Raw genomic sequence first — 19,331 nt, 5'->3', positions numbered from 1 at the left:
AGAGGGACTGAGTGTGAGCAGGGGAGGGGCAGAGAGAGAGGGAGACACAGAATCTGAGGCAGGCTCCAGGCCCTGCACTGTCAGCACAGAGCCTGATGCGGGGCTCAAGCTCACGAATGGTGAGATCACGACCTGAGCTGAAGTGGGATGCTTAACTGACTGAGCCACCCAGGTGCCCCAGGGGTACACTTATTTCTAATGCCTAACTTCATTGTTAAGTAGAAGGAATCCCCTGACAAAAAATGGCTGCCCCTAAACCCAAGCTTTGAATTGTCCTTTTTGGCACTTGCAGATGTTTATACTCTAGAGAATGCACCTTAGAAAAATTCAGGATGGGTGAAAAAAGCCTTTCTTTTGTAAAGGAGAAGAGAATAAATACATCTTTTGGGGAGTGGGGAAGCAGATGTTGGGTAGGAAAGGAAAACCAGCATGATGTACAGACCACTCAGAAACATTCTTCAAGTAGATCAGTTCTAGAAAAGAGTCATATAAAGTTGAGACTTTATAAATTGATTCTCTTAAAACCATGCATCCTATTTTGGTCCTTGCAAAGTTTCATGTACTTCTAGAGGTATGCATACTCCCAGCTAAATGCTGAGCTCAAGGACAGACTTTTATCTGTGAATTGATCCATATTGATCTTTTCAGACATTCACATAAAGGTAATGATTTATATCTGTAGTTTTACATTAAAAAAACATGTACATATGTGATGTGACAAATTTCTCTTGACTATTGTCATCAGTTACTAAGTTAGTAGATTCTGTTCTCTTCCTATTGACTTGTTTACTTAAGGCAGAAAACAAATATATTCTCAGGGCCAGCCAGCACTGTTTTGGTTTTTGAAAAGATTTTATTTTTAAGTGATCTCTACACCCAGTATAGGCTTAAACTCACAATCCTGAGATCATGAGTTGCATGCTGCACTGACTGAGCCTGGCTAGCAGTGTTTTTTGAATAATTTGTTTTCATGGTATTTTCAACACTTAACAATCAGGAGATTTGATATTAAAACCCAGGTGTACACTTGTTACAAGTTGGAAAATATGGCAAAACTGGACCTGCATGTCCACTTGGCAATAATCAGTTAGACCTTTTAGTTTACATATTTTTTTCTGCCTGGTCTTTGTAGGCATCTACATTTATGACTCCTGATCTTGAGATTGGCTCTTCTCTTTTCTGCTTGATAGTATACTGGAATGTTATTTAACTTAAAAAAATAGATTAAATTGATTGAATTGCTAATTGCTTGTGTTATTTTTTTGAGCATGTCAAGATCTCTTAAAGAGAACAGTTGAATACTAAATCAATATTTTCCTTTAAATTATTCCTAAGCCTTTTTTAAAGAAAGAAATACACATTTTTCTTCTTATGCTTTATTTCCCCTTTCCCTTTTAGCTTGGAACTGCATTGGTTGTGAGGATTAATCTTGAAAGGCTGGGTAGAGCAGTTTAAAACATAATAAGAATAAGAACAAATGCTTAAAGGTGGATCATATGACCTTACTAGAAATAAAAGAAATGCAGGGGCGCCTGGGTGGCTCATTCAGGTAAGCAACTTCAGCTCAGGTCCTGATCTCACAGTTCATGAGTTTGAGCCCCGGGTTGTGCTTCCTGCTGTCGGCACCAGAGCCCACTTAAGATCTGCTGGCCCCCTGTCTCTCTGCCCCTCCCCCCGCAAAGAAATGCAAATGAAGATGAGATAGTTTCCACATATTAAATTAGCAAAATTGTTACTACTCAGTGTTGCTAAGCAGGGAAACTGTCTCTCTCTCTCTCTCTCTCTCTCTCTCTCTCTCTCATCCACTGCCTGAAAGAATGTAATTTAATACAATCTTATTGAGAAGAGTTTCGGAGTGTATATCCAACCATTTAACCAACCATTCCACTTCTAGAAAGGAAATATTTGGTCAGGTATGCAAAAGTAGATGTTGAAAGATGGTTATTACAACATTTCTATAATTATAATCAAAAGAATTGCTTAAATAATTCCAGTATACTAGAATATCAAATAACCATTTAAAATATTAATAAAGATTCAGCATCAAAATTTGACTTGTAAATATCATGTAACTTAAAGAAGAAAGCCCCATCATTAAAACTGGCAAGTCTAATATTAGTCTTTATTTTTATGTAATATTTTAATGTTTCAACAAAATGCTATTCTCTCTTTTTTTAAATTTTTTTTTTCTTAATGTTTATTTCTGAGACAGAGAGAGACAGAGCATGAGTGGGGGAGGGGCAGAGAGAGAGGGAGACACAGAATCCGATGCAGGCTCCAGGCTCCAGGCTCCAAGCTCTGAACTGACAGCACCGAGTCCGACATGGGTCTTGAACTCACGGACCATGAGATCATGACCTGAGACGAAGTCGGTCACTCAACTGACTGAGCCACCCTGGCCCCCCAACAAAATGCTATTCTTTACCTGGTTATTATCAGATGGGTGCTGACTTGCATCAATTTGTCAAGTTCAGGAAACATTAGCTGTCAGCCAGATGGTGACATATTTGATATGAGAAATGTATTTTTGTTACACAAGTAGAATATATTGTCTTCTTTTCTAAGCCAAGACTAATATTTTGTTTCCAAAGGAAAACTCAAACATTTTCCACATTATTCTTTCTGGACAGTTGTAGGTTTTGTTCCAAAAGCAACATTCATAGATTCTCTATTTTTCTTATCAAACTTGAAATAGGCCAGATAGTTTCATGAATCTACTTTGTTTATTTGTTTATTTAATTTTTAGGAAACTTATTTTTTTAGCATGAAATCTTATTTGGTATTTATTACTATGAAATTTTCATTTTGGTACAGTAATTGGTAGCAAAACTAATATTGTTATTCTAGAAAGATCTTCATTTAGGCTTTGTTGAATCTTGGTAGAGACTGACATTTTCCACAAATGGACAATATTCTAAATTAATTACTTTTTCCACCTTTTTATACAAAATGCAAATTCAAACATTGTTCCTGCATTGAGTCATTGGTTAGACAAAGCCTTTTTTTAAGTGTTTTGTATATTTTAACAGTTCCATAGACTCTTTGCAAAGTGATTTAAAAAGTAGAATATTTCATATTGATTATAATTTGATGTCACTCAGACTCAATATGCATTTAGAAATATAAATGTTCATGTATAATAATGATGCAATCAAATGGATTAAACACTTTATATGTTGTTACTTAAATCAGAGAAAGAATATATTTTTATTGTATGTGAAGCTTCCAAATTTAATGCGAATTTCTCATAAGATTAATGTGAACTAACACCCCAATTTCTTGTTTCTTATGTTTAAGAACATGTTATTTAAAGTTCTGTTTACTTTCATAGCTCATTCTTCATATGTTTTGAGTAAGATTATTTATGTTTACCATCTCATCTACTTTTTGAAATATTTTTCCTACAGTTATGCAGAAGGCATGGAGGGAAAGAAATCCTCCAGCTCGAATCAAAGCAGCCTATCAAGCTTTAGAATTAAACAATGAGTAAGTTTGAAATATATGGAAAGTAAGTTTGTTTTGAAGGAAACCCAGGCAAATGATTTTATGTTATCTTTTGTCTGTTCTTAAAACACTTGGAGTCATTACCAGTCCCCTTATTTTGCATACTAGAGAGAAATTTTGCAGTGTTCACATCTGTACTTTGCTTCCTAAATTACAAGCTTATCTATGCTTTTGAATAGAAATTATCCTAGAAATACTTTTTAAATGGAGAATACTGAACTAATTGGTTATAATACTTGATAGTTAAAGAGTACTAAAATACTTATGCCACCTGTATTAATTTTGTTTTTCATTTAAGTCATTCATTTAAAGCATTCATTCAGTCCTGAGAACTTTAGTTGCTAATGGGATTGGAGGCATGAGAAGAGGATTCAAAATAAATGATATGTAGCTCTAACTTTTTTTCATGTTAAGAACATTTATTTTTTATAGCTCTTTGTATCAACTCTACATTTTGAAAAGGCAAAATGTAAAATCATAATATTTAAGTGGGGCAGATCAGTAAGTGTTAATCTGATACTGAATAAATGCCAGGAATAAAAATACAGCCCTAGTCAGGGTTAATCAAGAAATGCTTCCTGAATAACGTGAATTTAACATTGTCCCCTGTATCCTGCAACAAGATATATTATCCTCATTAAGAAGACCTTTCCAAGGTGGAGCAAAATCACAGTGTGGGGAACTCCAAAAGCAGTGAATCAGCTTTATTGAAACCCTAGAAACTAATCAAAAGTTTATAACATCCTGGAGAATGTGTAATCAATTAAAAAAAACAGCCGAATTTCTATAAGAGAGCATTGTGGTGTTTTAACTTACACTGACCCCATCCCCCACTCCGTAGCTCAGTGGGGCAGCCTTGAAGACAAAAAGTCTTCATTTTGGGTATAGGTTCCAACTACCAGAGGAAGTGGAATGGATTTTATTCTTAAAAATTTGTGGTTGTTTATTTTGACCTGTCTGGTGTTCCCTGAAGGACCAACTTAAAAGGCTTGTCTTTATTTGGGTTAATTCTGAACTCTCCCAGCATTGACACAGCTACACTGGGGGGCATTTGTTGAAAACGTTTAAAGGCAAATGCATTAGTCCCTGCTGCCCTGGGGGCAAGGGATAACAGCTGGGGCAAACAATAGACAAATCAGAAAGCTTGTGAGGAAAGGTTGGGGAATTAGATACTTTAGGAAGTAAAGGCTTTCAAAAGCTCTCACATATTCCTGGGAATCTCAAACGTCCCACATATACCTAAGGTTGGGCATATGCTCAGAAAAGACTTAAGAAGGCCCTAAGCTCTGTCTAAATTTCAGGTTCTGCACAAACAGAAAGTAAAGGCTAAGGCAGAATTGTATGCCTGACTGAATGTTGAAGGTGTGCCCCAACACACAGAACCAATCTGCAAAGACTTGGTTTTCTTGTTTTGTTTTTGGTTCCAGGTATTTAAGGCAGTCTCTATCACATCACTGGCTGATAAATCAGGCAACAGAGCAGAGGCTTCACTGGTCATATATGATAAAGAATACAAATTTCATAAAATTCAGAAAAGCCACTAAGCAAGTAAACAACTGCAACAGGCAACAACAGCAAGCCACGGGGAGGAGGGGGAAATCTGATTTCTAGAGTTGCTAGATTATGATATTCAAAATTTGTAGTTTTCAACAGAAAAATTACCAGACATAGAAAGAAACAAAATATATCCCATACAAAGAAAAGAAAGGAAAGGAATGGAGACTTTTCTTGAGGAAACCCAGACTTTGGACTTTCTAGATAAAAACTTTAAATCAAATATTTTCAATATGCTCAAAGAGGTAGAGAAAGCCATGTACAAAGAACAAAAGGAAATCATGAGAAGAATGTTTCACCATTAGAGAATATCAATAAAGATCCCGAAATCTAGAAAGAAATCTAGGGACAAAAGTAGAAATAAATCTAGAAACAAAGACCAAGAAACTCAGTGAACCCCAAGTAAGATATAATCAGAGACATTCACATTGAGACCATAGACAAGGGGAGATTACTGAAAGCAGCAAAAAAGAAGTGACTCATCATGTATGAGGGATCCTCAATAAGATTAACAGCTGATTTCTCATCAGAAACCATAGAAGCCAGAAGGCAGTGGGATGACAAAGTCAAAATTCTGAAAGAAAGAAAACTGCTAACTACAGACTCTATATCCAACAAACCTGTCCTTCAAAAATGAAGGGGAAATTAAGACAATCCCAGATGAACAGAAACTGAGAGTTCATTGCTAGTAGACCTGTAATTATGCAAAATGCTAAAAGGAGTTTTTCAGGCTGAACTTAAAGGACATTAGACAGTCTTGACTCTACACAAAGCAACAAAGAACACCAGTAAAAATAATTTCATAGGCAAATATAAAAGTTAATATATTTTGGGTTTGTAATTCTTTTTTTTTTTCAATATGACTTAAAAGACAACACTGTAAATAATTATAAATTTATGTTAATGGACGTACAGTATATAAAAATGTAATTTGTGACAATAACAGCATAAGGTGGGGGGGAAGGAGCAAAATTTTGTATGCTATAGAAACTAGGTTAGTATTAATTGAAACTAGATTGCTGTAAATTAAGAAGTTAAATATAGGGGCGCCTGGGTAGCTCAGTCGGTTAAGCGTCCGACTTCAGCTCAGGTCACGATCTCGCGGTCCGCGGGTTCGAGCCCCGCGTCGGGCTCTGGGCTGACGGCTCAGAGCCTGGAGCCTGCTTCCGATTCTGTGTCTCCCTCTGTCTCTGCCCCTCCCCCGTTCATGCTCTGTCTCTCTCTGTCTCAAAAATAAATAAACGTTAAAAAAAAATTAAAAAAAAAAAAGTTAAATATAATTGTTAATTGTTAATCACCTAAAAGTAACTAAAAAACATAGTAAAAGAAGTGACAAGGAAATCAAAATGGTATGCTAGAAAATCCCTAACACAATTACTTCAGGAAATAAGGACAAAAAAGGACATATAGAAAACAAATAGGAAAATAGTAGAAACAAGTCCTTCCTTTCCATTAACTACTTACATGTAAATAGATGAAACTCTCCAGTTAAAGGCATTTTTTGGCAGAATGGATTTAAAAAATACTTAAATCATATGCTGTCTATAAGAGACTCATTTTAGACAGACACAGAGAAGTAGAAAGTAAAATTATGGAAAAAGATTTTCATGCAAATAGTAACCAAAAGAGAGCTGCAATGGCTAAACCAATATCAGACAAAATAGAGTTTAAGACAAAAAATATTTTTTTAAATTTTTTAATGTTATTTTTGAGAGTGGAGGGGATGGCAGAGAGGGAGGAGGCCAGAGGATCCAAAGCAGGCTCTGTGCTTACACGGAGAACCCGATGTGGGGCTTGAACTCATGAACCATGAGTGACCTGAGGCAAAGTCGGACAATTAACCAACTGAGATGCCCCAAGACAAAATTTTTATGAGACAATTACATTATCTAATGATAAAAGAGGTTCAGTTTATTAAGAATACACAACAATTTTAAACTTACATGCATCTAATAACAAAGCCCCAAAATATATGAAGCAAAAACTGACAGAATTGAAGGAAGGTAATAGACAGTTCAACAATAATAGTTGGAAACTTCAACATGCAATTTCAATAATGGATAGAATAATTAGACAAAAGATACACAATGAAATGAAAGACTTGAAGAACACTATAAACTAATTAGACCTAACAGACATCTGTTTAGTACTCTACCCAACAGCAGTGGAATACATGTTCATCTCAAGTGTACATGGAACATTCTCCAAGATGCATCACATATTATGATATAAACAATTCTCAATAAATTTCAAAACATTGAAATTATATAAACTATTCACTGCAACCATATTTTCTAATAAAATTAGAAATCAATAACAAGGAAATCTGGAAATTCCACAATATTGGAATATGTGGAAGTTAGACAAGTTTTAACCAATGAGTCAAAGAATAAATCACAAGGAAAAAATCAGAAAATACTTTGTGATGAGTGAAAATGAAAGCACAACATACCAAAACTTATGAGACACAGAGAAAGCAGTGCTCAGAAAAAAATTTATAGCTGTAAACACTTGCATTAATAAAGAAAAAAGATCTCAAATTAATAACTTAAACTTTATACCTTCCGTAACAAATGAGAAGATGGGGGCGCCTAGGTGGCTCAGTTGGTTCAGCAACCGACTTCGGCTCAGGGCATGATCTCACAGTTCGTGGGTTCAAGCCCTGTGTGGGGCCCTGTGCTGAAAGCTTAGAGCCTGGAACCTGCTTTGGATTCTGTGTCTCCCTCTCTCTCTGCCCCTTCCCCACTCCTCTGTCTCTCTGAAAATTAAATAAACATTAAAAAAATTTTTTTAAATGGGATGGGGGATGGGCTAAATGGGTAAGGGGCATTAAGGAATCTACTCCTGAAATCATTGTTGCACTGTATGCTAACTAACTTGGGTGTAAATTTAAAAAATAAATAAAAATTTAAAAAATGAAAAAAAGAAATGAGAAAATGAAGAGCTAACTAAACAACAAACAGAAGGCAGTAACAAAGATTAGAGTGAGATAAACAAAATAGAGTAGAAAAAAAGAATGAAGCCAGAGGTTGGTTTTTTAAAAGATCAACAAAATTGACAAACTTTTTAGCTAGACTAAAAAAGAGATAAGACTCAGATTACTAAAACTAAGAATGAAACTGAGAACATTACTACTGACCTTATAGAAATGAAAAACATAAGAGAATTCAGTGAACAATTATATGCATACAAATTAGGTAAATGGACACATTTCTAGCAACACAGTACCAAGACTGACCCAAGATGAAATGGAAAATCTGAATAGACCTGTAACAAGTGAAGAGATGGAATCGATAATTTAAAAACTTCCAAACAAAGGCAACCAGGACTAGATCCCTTCACTGGCAAATGCTACCAAGCACTTGAAGAAGAAATAACACCAGTTCTTAAACTCTTCAAAGAAATAGAAGGGAAGTAACTCTTCCTAACTCATTCTGTGTAGGCAGTATTGCCCTCATACCAAAATCAAACAAAGACATCACAAGAAACAAAAACTATAGGTTAATGTCCATTATGAATACAGATGCAGAAATCCTCACCAAAATACTAGCACGGAAAATCCAGCAGCATGTCAGAAGAATTATATACCATGAACAAATGGGATTTATCCCAAGAAGGCAAGGGTGGTTTAAAATATGAAGATCAGGAGCTCCTGGCTGGCTCAGTCAGAAGTGCACGTGACTCTTGATCTCATGATGCGTTTGAGCCCCTTGTGGGGTGTAGCAATTACCTAAGTAAATAAAACTTAAAAAAATATGGGGGCACATGGGTGGTTCAATTAGTTAAGCATCCAACTCTTGATTTCAGTTCAGGTCATGATCTCACAGTTCCTGAGTTTGAGCCCATGTCAGTCTCCATGCTGATGGTGTACAGCCTGCTGGAGATTCTCTCTCCCTCTCTCTCTGCCCCTCCCCTGTTCTCCCTCTCTCTTTCTCTCAAAATAAATAAACTTTTTTAAAAAATATGAAAATCAGTCAATGTAAGATACCACATTAATAGAAAAAAGAATGAGAACCACGTGGTCATCTCTATTGATGCAGAAAAGGTATTTGACAAAATCCAACACCGTTTTATGGTAAAAACACTAAAAAAAAAGGACAGGAATAGAAGGAAACTTCCTTAAACTGCCACTTCCTGCCACTTCTATTTAAGGTCTGGACTGGACTGGAAGGGTTAGCCAGTGCAATTTGGTAAGAATGGGGGAGAAATGGCTTCCAAATCATAAAGGAAAAAGTAAAACTTTATTCACAGATTACATGATCTTATGCATAGAAATCCCAAAGAATCCACACACAAAAAAACTGGTAGAGCTAACAAAAGAGTTCAACAAAGTTATTGTCTATAGGACATAAAGAAAACAAATAGGAAATGGCAGAAACAAGTCCTTCTTAATGTCTGTCATATATCTATACACTAATAGTAGATAGTCTGTAAAAGAAATTTGAAAAACAATTCCATTTATAATAGCATCAAAAATGGTAAAATATTTAAGGATTAAATTTAACCAAGGAGTGCAAGATTTGTACACTAAAAATGATGAAGTATTTTTGAAAAAGTTAAAGAAGACTTAAGTAAATGGAAAGACATCCCATGTTCATGAATTGGAATACTTAATATTGTTAAGATAACAGCACTCCTCAAGCTGATCTTCAAATTCAGTACAATTCCTGTCAGGATTTCAGTAGCCATGATTATGAAATGGACCAGCCAATCCTAAAATTCACATGGAATTGTAAGAGCCCTCAAAGAGCCAAAACAATCTTGAAAAAGAATAAAGTTGGAGAACTCACTTCCTGATTTCAAAACTTACTATGAAGCTGCAGTAATTAAATAAAGATAGACATCTAGGTTGATGGAATCAAATTGTGAGTCCAGAAATAAACCCATGCATTTATGGCCAATTGATTTTTGTGCCAGGACCATTTTTTAAAAATGTTTATTTATTTATTTTGAGAGAGAAAGAGAGAGAGTGAGCAGGGAAGGGCAGAGAGAAGGGAGAGAGAGAATCCCAAGCAGGCTCCATGCTGTCAGCCTAGAGCCCAATGTGGGGCTCACTCTCACAAACCATGAGATCATGACCTGAGCCAAAATCAAGAGTCTGACACTTAACCAGTTGAGTCACCCAGTGCCCCTGACAAGGTTGCCAAGACCATTGCGTGGGGGAAAGAATAGTCTTTTCATTAAGTGATACTGGGCAAATGGATAACTACGTAAAAAAGCAACCCTTACATCACATCGTAAACAATTAAAAATTAATCAAAAACCTAAATTTATGAGCTAAAACTATAAACTCCTAGAAGAAGACAGGGGCAAATTTTCAAGACTGGATTTGGCAATGGTTTCTTAGATATGACACCAAAAGCGCAAGCAACAAAAACAAAAACAAAAAAAAATTAGATAAATTAGACTTCATCAAAATTAAAAGCTTTTGTGCATTGAAGGATACTATCAAGAAAGTGAAAAGACAACCCACAGAATGAGAGAAAATGTTTGCAAGCCATATTTGATGAGTCTGGCATTCAGAATATATCAAGAGCTGTTAACAACTCAATAACAAAAAGATAACCCAATTAAAAATGAACAAAGGATTTGAATAGACATTCCTTCAAAGAAGATATATAAATGACCAATAAGCACATGTAAAGGTGGTTGACATCATTCATCACTAGGGAAATTAAAATGAAAGCAACAATGAGATGTCCCTTCACAAGATGGGTATAACAAAAACCTCCAGAAAATACCAAATGTTTGCAAAAATGTGGAGAAATCAGAACCCTCATACATTGCAGGTAGGAATGTAAAATGGTATAGCCACTGTGGAAAACAGTTTGGCAGTTTGTCAAAAAGATAAAACTAGAACCATCATATGCCCAGCAGTTCCACAGCTAGGCATACGCTGAAGAGTACTGAAAGCAGGTGTTCAAACAGAAACTTTTAAACAGATGTTCCCAGCAGTATAATAGCCTCAAACTGGAACCAACCCAGATGGCCATCAGGTGATGATGAATGGATAAACAGAATGTGGTGTATCTATACAATGGAATATTATTCAGTCATAAAAAGTAGTGAAATACAGCCACATGCTACATGAATGAATCTTGTAAATATATTGAAAGTCTGTGGATGACATACTTTAAAATGGCTAATTTTGTGATGTGAATTTTACATTAATTTAAAAAAAAAGCAACACTCCTTTCATTCATAAAGTTAATTTCTGTATTAACATGTCCATTAAAAATATTTTTGAACAAATACAAGAAAGCTCTGAGAGGAAAGAACTTCTTTTTATCATATAGCTATGCTATAATTTAAAATTATATTCATATTTTGATTCTACTCCATCAATTTATACCTATCTAGATCTTTTAAAAGTGCTTTTATTTTGTTATTTAAAAGCATTTGAATTATGTTTAGAATGGCAGTTTGGGAGCCTAGCGTTTAAAGCAGCAATATATCTAACGCTTCAGAGAAATCTAATATAATGTAATAGCAAAATGTCTGTTGATGAGTGAAATTATCATATAGTCAATTTAGTGTAGTATTTGAAGGATGCTGAAATAGTCCAATTTCCATTTGATACGTTCAAAAGATCCTTCTTGTCCCCAGTTGTTTGATAGTTACCTTGCCATCATTTTTGTTTTATGCCTGGTCTTGTAGTTTTACCAACAATTTCTCTTCTCTTCCTAAATACTGTTCAATAGAAACATAACATGATCCATATAAGTAACTTTAAATTTTCTGGTAGCCAGATTTAAAAAGTAAAAAGAAATAAGTGAAATTAACCTAAATAATATATCTTCTTAAGCTGTATTCAAAATATTAAAATATTATTTTAATGTATAATCAATATATTTTTTAAACTTTTAAAGTATTTTATATTCTTCCAAGTCTTCAAAAGCCATTGTGCGCTTTGCACTGACCTCCCATCTCAGTTCAGATTAGACACACTTCAAGTGGTCAGTAACTACATGTGGTAATGACTATAGTACTTGACAGTGCAGGCTTAGATAACTAGCATATTGTCTCCAGGAGAGATGTACTTGCTGTTTCTGGAAATGGAAACTTTTTCTCTTTTTTTGCCCCCAAACAAGTTAATTTCTCTTTATTAGCCAGCTTTTGACTTAATTGATACAAAGAGAAATCTTTGTGTTTCAGTAGGGTGAAGAAACTTAGAGTGAGTGTGGGTGTGACAAGTATGAGCAACAGTGCAGGAGGAAAGACTAGAATTCAGACCAAGGGAGTTTTGCCACAACATGATTGTGGTTAAGTCTAAGAGAGGATGGGGTAGCATGCAGAAGGAAGGCTCAGGGTTGGGAAAAGGGGCTATTTCTGGAATGATCGGTTTCTAAGTCATGTTAAAAGTGCCTAGTTGACTGTGGGACTTTCTTCTCAATCTTCACCATCTTCCATACCTGCCCTCATTAGATCGATATTAACAGTATAGAGTGGCTAAGAGTAGGCATGACCACTAGAATGCATAGTCCCTTGAACTGCTTTCTACATAATTCTTTATATATCTTACTTTCTTACCCCTTTCGCAAAAGAAAAATATGGGACAAACAGAGAATGGATATAGAAGTAAAATAGAAAATAAAGAGGAGAAAGGTAGGAAAGGAGAAAAATTGCAGAAACACACAAAAAATATACCACTATACCCCTAATAAATTATAAAGTACTGAGTGAAGTTTTCTTTTTTTCCTCCAAGAGATGGAAAGTCTAGGTAAAGGTAGGGAAATGTGATGCAGAACAAAGGGACATATCCAAGAGAAAATACTTGCCTTAACCATTTTACTTAAAATTGCCTTACTTGCTTTCTTCATAGCTGTGCCACTGCATATGTTCTACTGGCTGAGGAAGAAGCAACAACTATTGTGGACGCTGAAAGGTTATTTAAACAGGCACTCAAGGCAGGAGAGACAATTTACAGGCGGTCACAGCAGTGCCAGCACCAAAGTCCTCAGCACGAAGCTCAACTGAGTAAGCAAATCTGAACTGATTTTACCTTTTAGCTCCTGAAATTGGCTCATTTATGTTTAAGACACAAACAACAATAAGTAAAAAAACAAAAACAAAAACACACACAAAAAAATCCTTACTATTTCGAGGTTAGCTTCTTTTCAGAAGAGATAGCTAATGTATTCATAATGTCTACAAGCCAGCAAGACAAATATGCATTAGCAAGAGAATGCTTACAGAAGGGAACAGATGTGCTCTGGTTATTGAGAGATGTGCTGCTCTTAGACTTAACAGTAATTTATTTCATGTGAAAACTGGGTTGGTCATTGGAGAAATACAGCTCAAAAATATTCAAGATTCAGGAGACCATTCTAGTAACGATAAGCAGGTATTACCTTTATCCTCACCCTTACCCCAAGCAATGGTGAAAGTACATCATTTGGTTTGCTCTTCAGACTGTATGTATCTCCACAGAGTGCCAGGGAGTCACCCCTTTGGTATAAAAATTCAGCCTTACCCTTGGCATTGATTCTTTCTTTGACTTTTCTCTATGATGTGTTTGAGAGCATATGGGCCATAGCAACTGAAATTCTTTCCACTCTTAGGGATACTCTCTCAGCTGTGATTGATATACTTCCACCAAAGATGTTAGAATCTGTAGTGCTGTTGCTTCCTGCTATTTTTTGTGGCCAGAGCATTTTAGTTTAATGATTTTGGCAGATTATGGGCAATAAATTGAAATATGTTTACATAATGTATTATCTGCTAGCAGTTAAGTTCTAAATCTTTTGTTTGTGGAAATTAAAATTTGGATAATGTTTTCTCTCCAAACTAAATATTGATGTATACAGTATGTTTCATTAATGTATGTTGTTATGGCACACAACTGTGGGAATATATAATTTTGCAGTCTGGAACTAATGAAACTACATCTGTGAAAAAGCCATGCCATTTGTCTTTGTATAATCTCAAATATGATTATGAGGTACTTACAGAAATATTTGTTAGCTCTTTCTAGAAATAGTTTTATAGTTTGTTAGTTACTAGCTGTTGAGCAAAAGTTCACTCTAGCCATGGAAATTTTGTTTTGAACATATTTTATCAGTTAAAACAATAGAGAATGTTAAAATAATAGGTTGTTTATGCAGAAACTCAATAGGTTAGATTTATTTTTTCTATTTAATGTATATATTTCTTCTATGTTAATATTAAAATATACTTGTCGAGTATACACAAATTAATTTATAATGTACTCAGATTCCTTACTGTTAGAGGCAAAAGTAATTCTGTATATATAGAAAGATTTTAAGCTTTACCATAAAAAAAACTTCACACATACACAAAAATAGCATAATGAACTCTCATTCAATGTTCATCACCCAAATTCAATAATCATTCCATTCGGAAACAATTTAATTTTAATTGAAGCTTCCAGGGTAAGCCAATAAAATTAATGGATAATATGTTAATGAAATAGTAGGTCATAATACAAAGTGATAGTTGTGTCATTTTTTTTTTTTAAATAGGAAGAGATACGAATGTACTGGTATATATTAAAAGAAGATTAGCAATGTGTGCAAGAAAATTAGGAAGAATAAGAGAAGCAGTAAAAATAATGAGAGATGTAAGTAAATTTGATGATTGGATGTTTATAATTTTTCCTTGAAAAACTGAAAATGTGGTTTAAGTTGCCAGTTATTTTAATGCAAAATCATTATTTTTTAAATGGTAGTCTTTATAACAAGATATTTATTTAGTATACGTACATTTCTTAAGGCTTGAGTCTTCACAGTTTTGTTAAGACACTAAAGAATTTCTACTTTAATGAATCAGATTCAGCTCTGTTGAGTTCCTTTGCTATAATTTTAATCTTTTTTTCCTTTTAATGTACAGCTGATGAAAGAATTTCCTCCTCTTACCATGTTGAACATCCATGAGAATCTCCTAGAATCACTTTTAGAATTACAGGCCTATGCAGATGTTCAGGCTGTCCTAGCAAAATATGATGGTGAGTGATAATTGACTTAGTTGATAGCATGGTTAAAATATTTTTTCAATTATGTAATCATAAATATGATTCTGTTCTGGTATTTCTTTGATTTTCTCTTCCTATTCTAAACAGTCAGTATTTAGAATCCATGGATACAGTTATATTAAGTACTTTCTTTATCAGGACTTTTGGGAGCAAAAGCCTGCAGGGAGGAACTTTTCTTCTGTAAAGATTTAGTCATTTGTTTATTCAGCACCCAATAGGAGTGAGGCACTTGGAATACAGTGGTGAATGAGAAGACATGGACTTAGTCCTTGTAGGATTTACAGTTTAGCAAAGGAACATACAGACAAATGAATAGTAGTTGTATTGAAGCATAGTGTGTTAGGTGAGATAATTGGAAAAGTATGGGGTGCCATAGACATAGGATGGTGCCTTATTTGTTTTGGAGTATCAGAGACCGTTAACAAGTTGTATGAGTAATTCAGAATAACATTTTTAAAATGCTTTTTGATTACAAAGTGTAATTTATTTCATATCTGTATAATACTCTTGTGAGGTGGTAGGACAAGTTTTTTTTTTGTTTTTTTTTTTTTTTTTACTCTTGTTAGTGAAACAAGGAAACTGGAGTTGAAGAAGGTAAGTAATTGGGTAAGGTCTCCCAGCCAGTAAGTGGTAAGCCTGCACTTAAATCCGGGTGTTCCATTTCTTTGTTTACTAGTCTTCCAACAGTAAAAAGTCAGTATGTATTGGCTATTTATTATTATACTAAACAGTGCCAGTTCACCACAAATGGAGTTGGGAGAATTTTTAAGAAGCATAGCATAATGTTTCTGGTCATATCTTTTACTGTAACAGAGCATGTACAAGTCACTTATTCATCCTTGTTCTGTTATAAGTTCCTATCCATTAGTTTGAGAATCCCCATGACTTGGAAAGTTTGAAATGTGTTACCCTTGGAAAGAGAAATTTATTTCTTTGAAACATCTGGAATTCTTAGGAAGTGCTTCACAATAGTGTAGGCTCATGAAGAAATTTGTGAGAAATTCTTTCCATATGTAATTTATCGGGTACATGGCCTGCTTATGATACTTACATGACCAAGCTTAGGAACCAAATACTAAAAATCAGATAGGACCTGATTCATTCAAAATAAAACTAACAACTTAGATATGCTTCTGTGTTTTCAGTTGATTTTATGATTCCGGAGTTTTTACTGTTCTAGAATCTTGTAGAAGTTAAAGGCAAATTTCTTTCTTTCTTTCTTTTTTTAATGTTTATTCATTTTTGAGAGAGGGAGAGTGCAAGCAGGGGAGAGGCAGAGATTGAGGCGACAGAATCGGAAGCAGGCTCTAGGCTCTGAGCTGTCAAGCCTGATGCACGGCTTGAATTCACAAGCCATGAGATCATGACCTGAGCCAAAGTTGGACGCTCAACCAACTGAGCTACCCAGACACTCTACAGATTTATTTCTTTAGTTCTCTATTTGCTGGTATAATTCTGGAATCTAAAACTCAAGGTTCTTGGGGCGCCTGGGTGGCTCAGTCAGCTAAGCGTCCAACTTCAGCTCAGGTCACCATCTCGCGGTCTGTGAGTTCAAGCCCCACGTTGCGCTCTGGGCTGATGGCTCAGAGCCTGGAGCCTGCTTCGGATTCTGTGTCTCCCTCTCTCTCTGCCCCTCCTCCGTTCATGCTCTGTCTCTCTCTCTCAAAAATAAATTTAAAAAAATGCTAAAAAAATTTTTAAAAAATTAAAATAAAATAAAATAAAACTCAAGGTCCTCAAGTCCTACTTCCCTGATAACATTATTGTGTGCATTCTTTAAGAAAGGATTTATATAACTAATTATATTATAATTCCTGATTAATTTTTAAAATTTTTTTTAAAAAGTCATTTAAGAAAATGTAGAAAATACAGAAATATTGTAAGGAGAAAGAATTAAAATCATCTGTTGTATTACCTGGATTTAACTACTATTAAATATTTCTATTTTTTTAATCTTAGTTTTTCTCTGTGAAAGGTGGAATTTTCAGTATTTCCAGCTATAACTAAATCTTTTTCCCTGAATACTCCTATGTAAGCATAACATAAACATTTGTTGAGTGCTTTTCACCATTGTGTGAGGGCTTTCACAGACATAATTTAATTTACTCTCTGCCAGAAAAGTATTACTTCTCTATTCTGAGAAGAGAAAACTAAGGTTAAAGGTTAAAGAAGTTGCTACTAGTTCAAGGATGCATAGCTAGTAAATACTAGAATCAGGATTAAAACTCAGGTCTGCATGTCTAACTACATGTCCACATGCTCCTACTACTATGTTGCATCTGTTGATTTTGTATCATGAATTATTCTTATTAAAAATTGTCTTAAGATATGTTTTGTAATTCTTACCTGAGTTGAAAATTACAATTACAGATATAAGCCTTCCAAAGTCAGCAGCAATCTGTTACACAGCAGCACTATTGAAGACAAGGACTGTTTCAGATAAGTAAGTAATGAAAACTACAGTAATTTAGAAAGACTGCTAAACTCAACATGGGTTCTCCTGCTGTCTGAAAGTTTACTTTATGCCACCTCCCTTTTACAAGAGACCTGCATTAATATATGTGTTCACTAACCGAAAGAAATCCAAACAGGATTCTCACTTTTATGAAAAGGTAATTGCTTCTTCACTTTATGCCATTCCAGCTTAAGGAAAGGTTTGATAGAAACACTCGCAGATAGCAGGGGAAACTGTGTTATGTTTTTCACCACCGACTTTAAACAATGCTTTTTCCTCTCTACTTCCTTTTGAATAACCCTTGATCTTATGAGGCTTCTTACTAGTGTAGTGGAAAAAGCAAGGTTTTTAGAGCTATACTAAACCTGGATTCCAATTCAAAGTCTACTGCATACCAGCTGTGGAACTTTGGGCATGTTAATCAGTTTGAGTCTCTTCCTCTCTGTAAAGTGAGAATAAAGCATGGGTATGTGAGGATTGTGTGTGTTAAATGCTTAAAGCAATGCTAGAAAGTACAGAGAGTAGTTATAATGGTACTGATAAGGTGTGTGGTGGGGAAATAGTTTCATACTATCTGTTCTGAGATTATAATTTCAAGTTATTCTGTTTATCTTTATCCTTTGGGCTGCCCTTAATGAATTTCTCTTTATTCCACAGATAAAATTTTCAGAAACCAACCAAATGGCAACCATTTTTTTCACCTTAGATTACTATGCCTTGATATAAATTAGAATGGAATATTACTCTTTCCTCTCAGTGAAAATTTAATAACAATGTACTTCCATTTCATGAAACTCTCTGGATGTCCCTGTGTAGCATTTTATATTTACTGCCTTTCCCAGAGTGTGCCTTCAATGGACTTCGAAGGCTTTCCTTACCTAAATTTGAGGATTTCCATTGCTTATGCTGCTTTTCTTTATATGTTAAACTAAATAAAGGCTTTACTTTCACGTTTACTAGTTATTTGGCTTTGTCTTTGGCCATCACCAGAAACCCCTGATCCAGGAAGTTAGATTATGATCAAAATCATGGATTTTTACATTCATTTGTTCATTTCGTGGTTTTCTTATAGATTCTGTCCTGAAACAGCCTCCAGAAGAGGGCTAAGCATGGCAGAAATTAATGCTGTGGAAGCAATTCATAGAGCTGTGGAATTTAATCCTCATGTTCCAAAAGTGAGAAATTTTATGATGAAACTACTACTTTTATTTAAGTTTATCAAATTCATGAAAGTATGTAGACCAAATTTGGGTCTCCATAATTTGAGTCAGAATTGTTTTAGTCTATTATATTTTGATAGTCACTATAAGGGGGATGTTAAAAGGCATTTAGCAAGGTGAATAGGAGCAGGAGTTCACTCTAGGCTTTGTAATTGCTTTCAAAATAAAATTTGAAATGTATTCACCTAGCTGTTCCTTTTACTTTAGTTATAGAGAAGAAATAAAATGGCATGGTCTTAATAAAAGATCATTCATTTTTCAGATCATTAAATCAAATTTCCTGTTACTGTAAAAGCTTTTTACTTCTAGACAGATGCCTGGGTTTTTGAACTAGGGATAGACAAAGACTGAAGACAAATAGATTAAAATAATCAATGATAGGAAACAGATGTGGAAGTTCCCAGAAAAACTGCTGAGTTGATGTTTATTTAGTCCCAGATGAAACTATACCCATCTCGTTTGTCTTTATATTATACACCTTGCAGACATACAGATTATTGGTTAATCTTTGTGTCTTATCACCCGAGATTAAATTTGGGGTTTTAAAAGCAATGCTCCATGTTAGGAACTATAGAATATTCAAGAATATATGCATCTGTTACCAAAT

General features: G+C 34.7%; 1 protein-coding gene across 7 annotated transcripts in view; it reads left to right on the top strand.

The window, feature by feature from the left end:
- The window catches only part of ST7L (suppression of tumorigenicity 7 like), an 80,960-nt gene that overhangs the window by 14,713 nt on the left and 46,916 nt on the right, over positions 1-19,331 (top strand). For all 7 annotated transcript variants that reach the window (XM_007076371.3, XM_042998202.1, XM_042998204.1 and 4 more), the window contains 6 exons: positions 3,408-3,486; positions 12,881-13,035; positions 14,541-14,638; positions 14,908-15,022; positions 17,420-17,492; positions 18,577-18,679. In XM_007076371.3, the coding sequence (XP_007076433.3) occupies positions 3,408-3,486; positions 12,881-13,035; positions 14,541-14,638; positions 14,908-15,022; positions 17,420-17,492; positions 18,577-18,679 (623 nt within the window). The remainder of the gene's footprint in view (positions 1-3,407; positions 3,487-12,880; positions 13,036-14,540; positions 14,639-14,907; positions 15,023-17,419; positions 17,493-18,576; positions 18,680-19,331) is intronic.

This window comes from Panthera tigris, chromosome C1 (assembly GCF_018350195.1).
Source record: "Panthera tigris isolate Pti1 chromosome C1, P.tigris_Pti1_mat1.1, whole genome shotgun sequence".
Lineage (NCBI taxonomy): Eukaryota > Metazoa > Chordata > Mammalia > Carnivora > Felidae > Panthera > Panthera tigris.
This window is presented reverse-complemented; position numbering and strand designations above follow the sequence as displayed.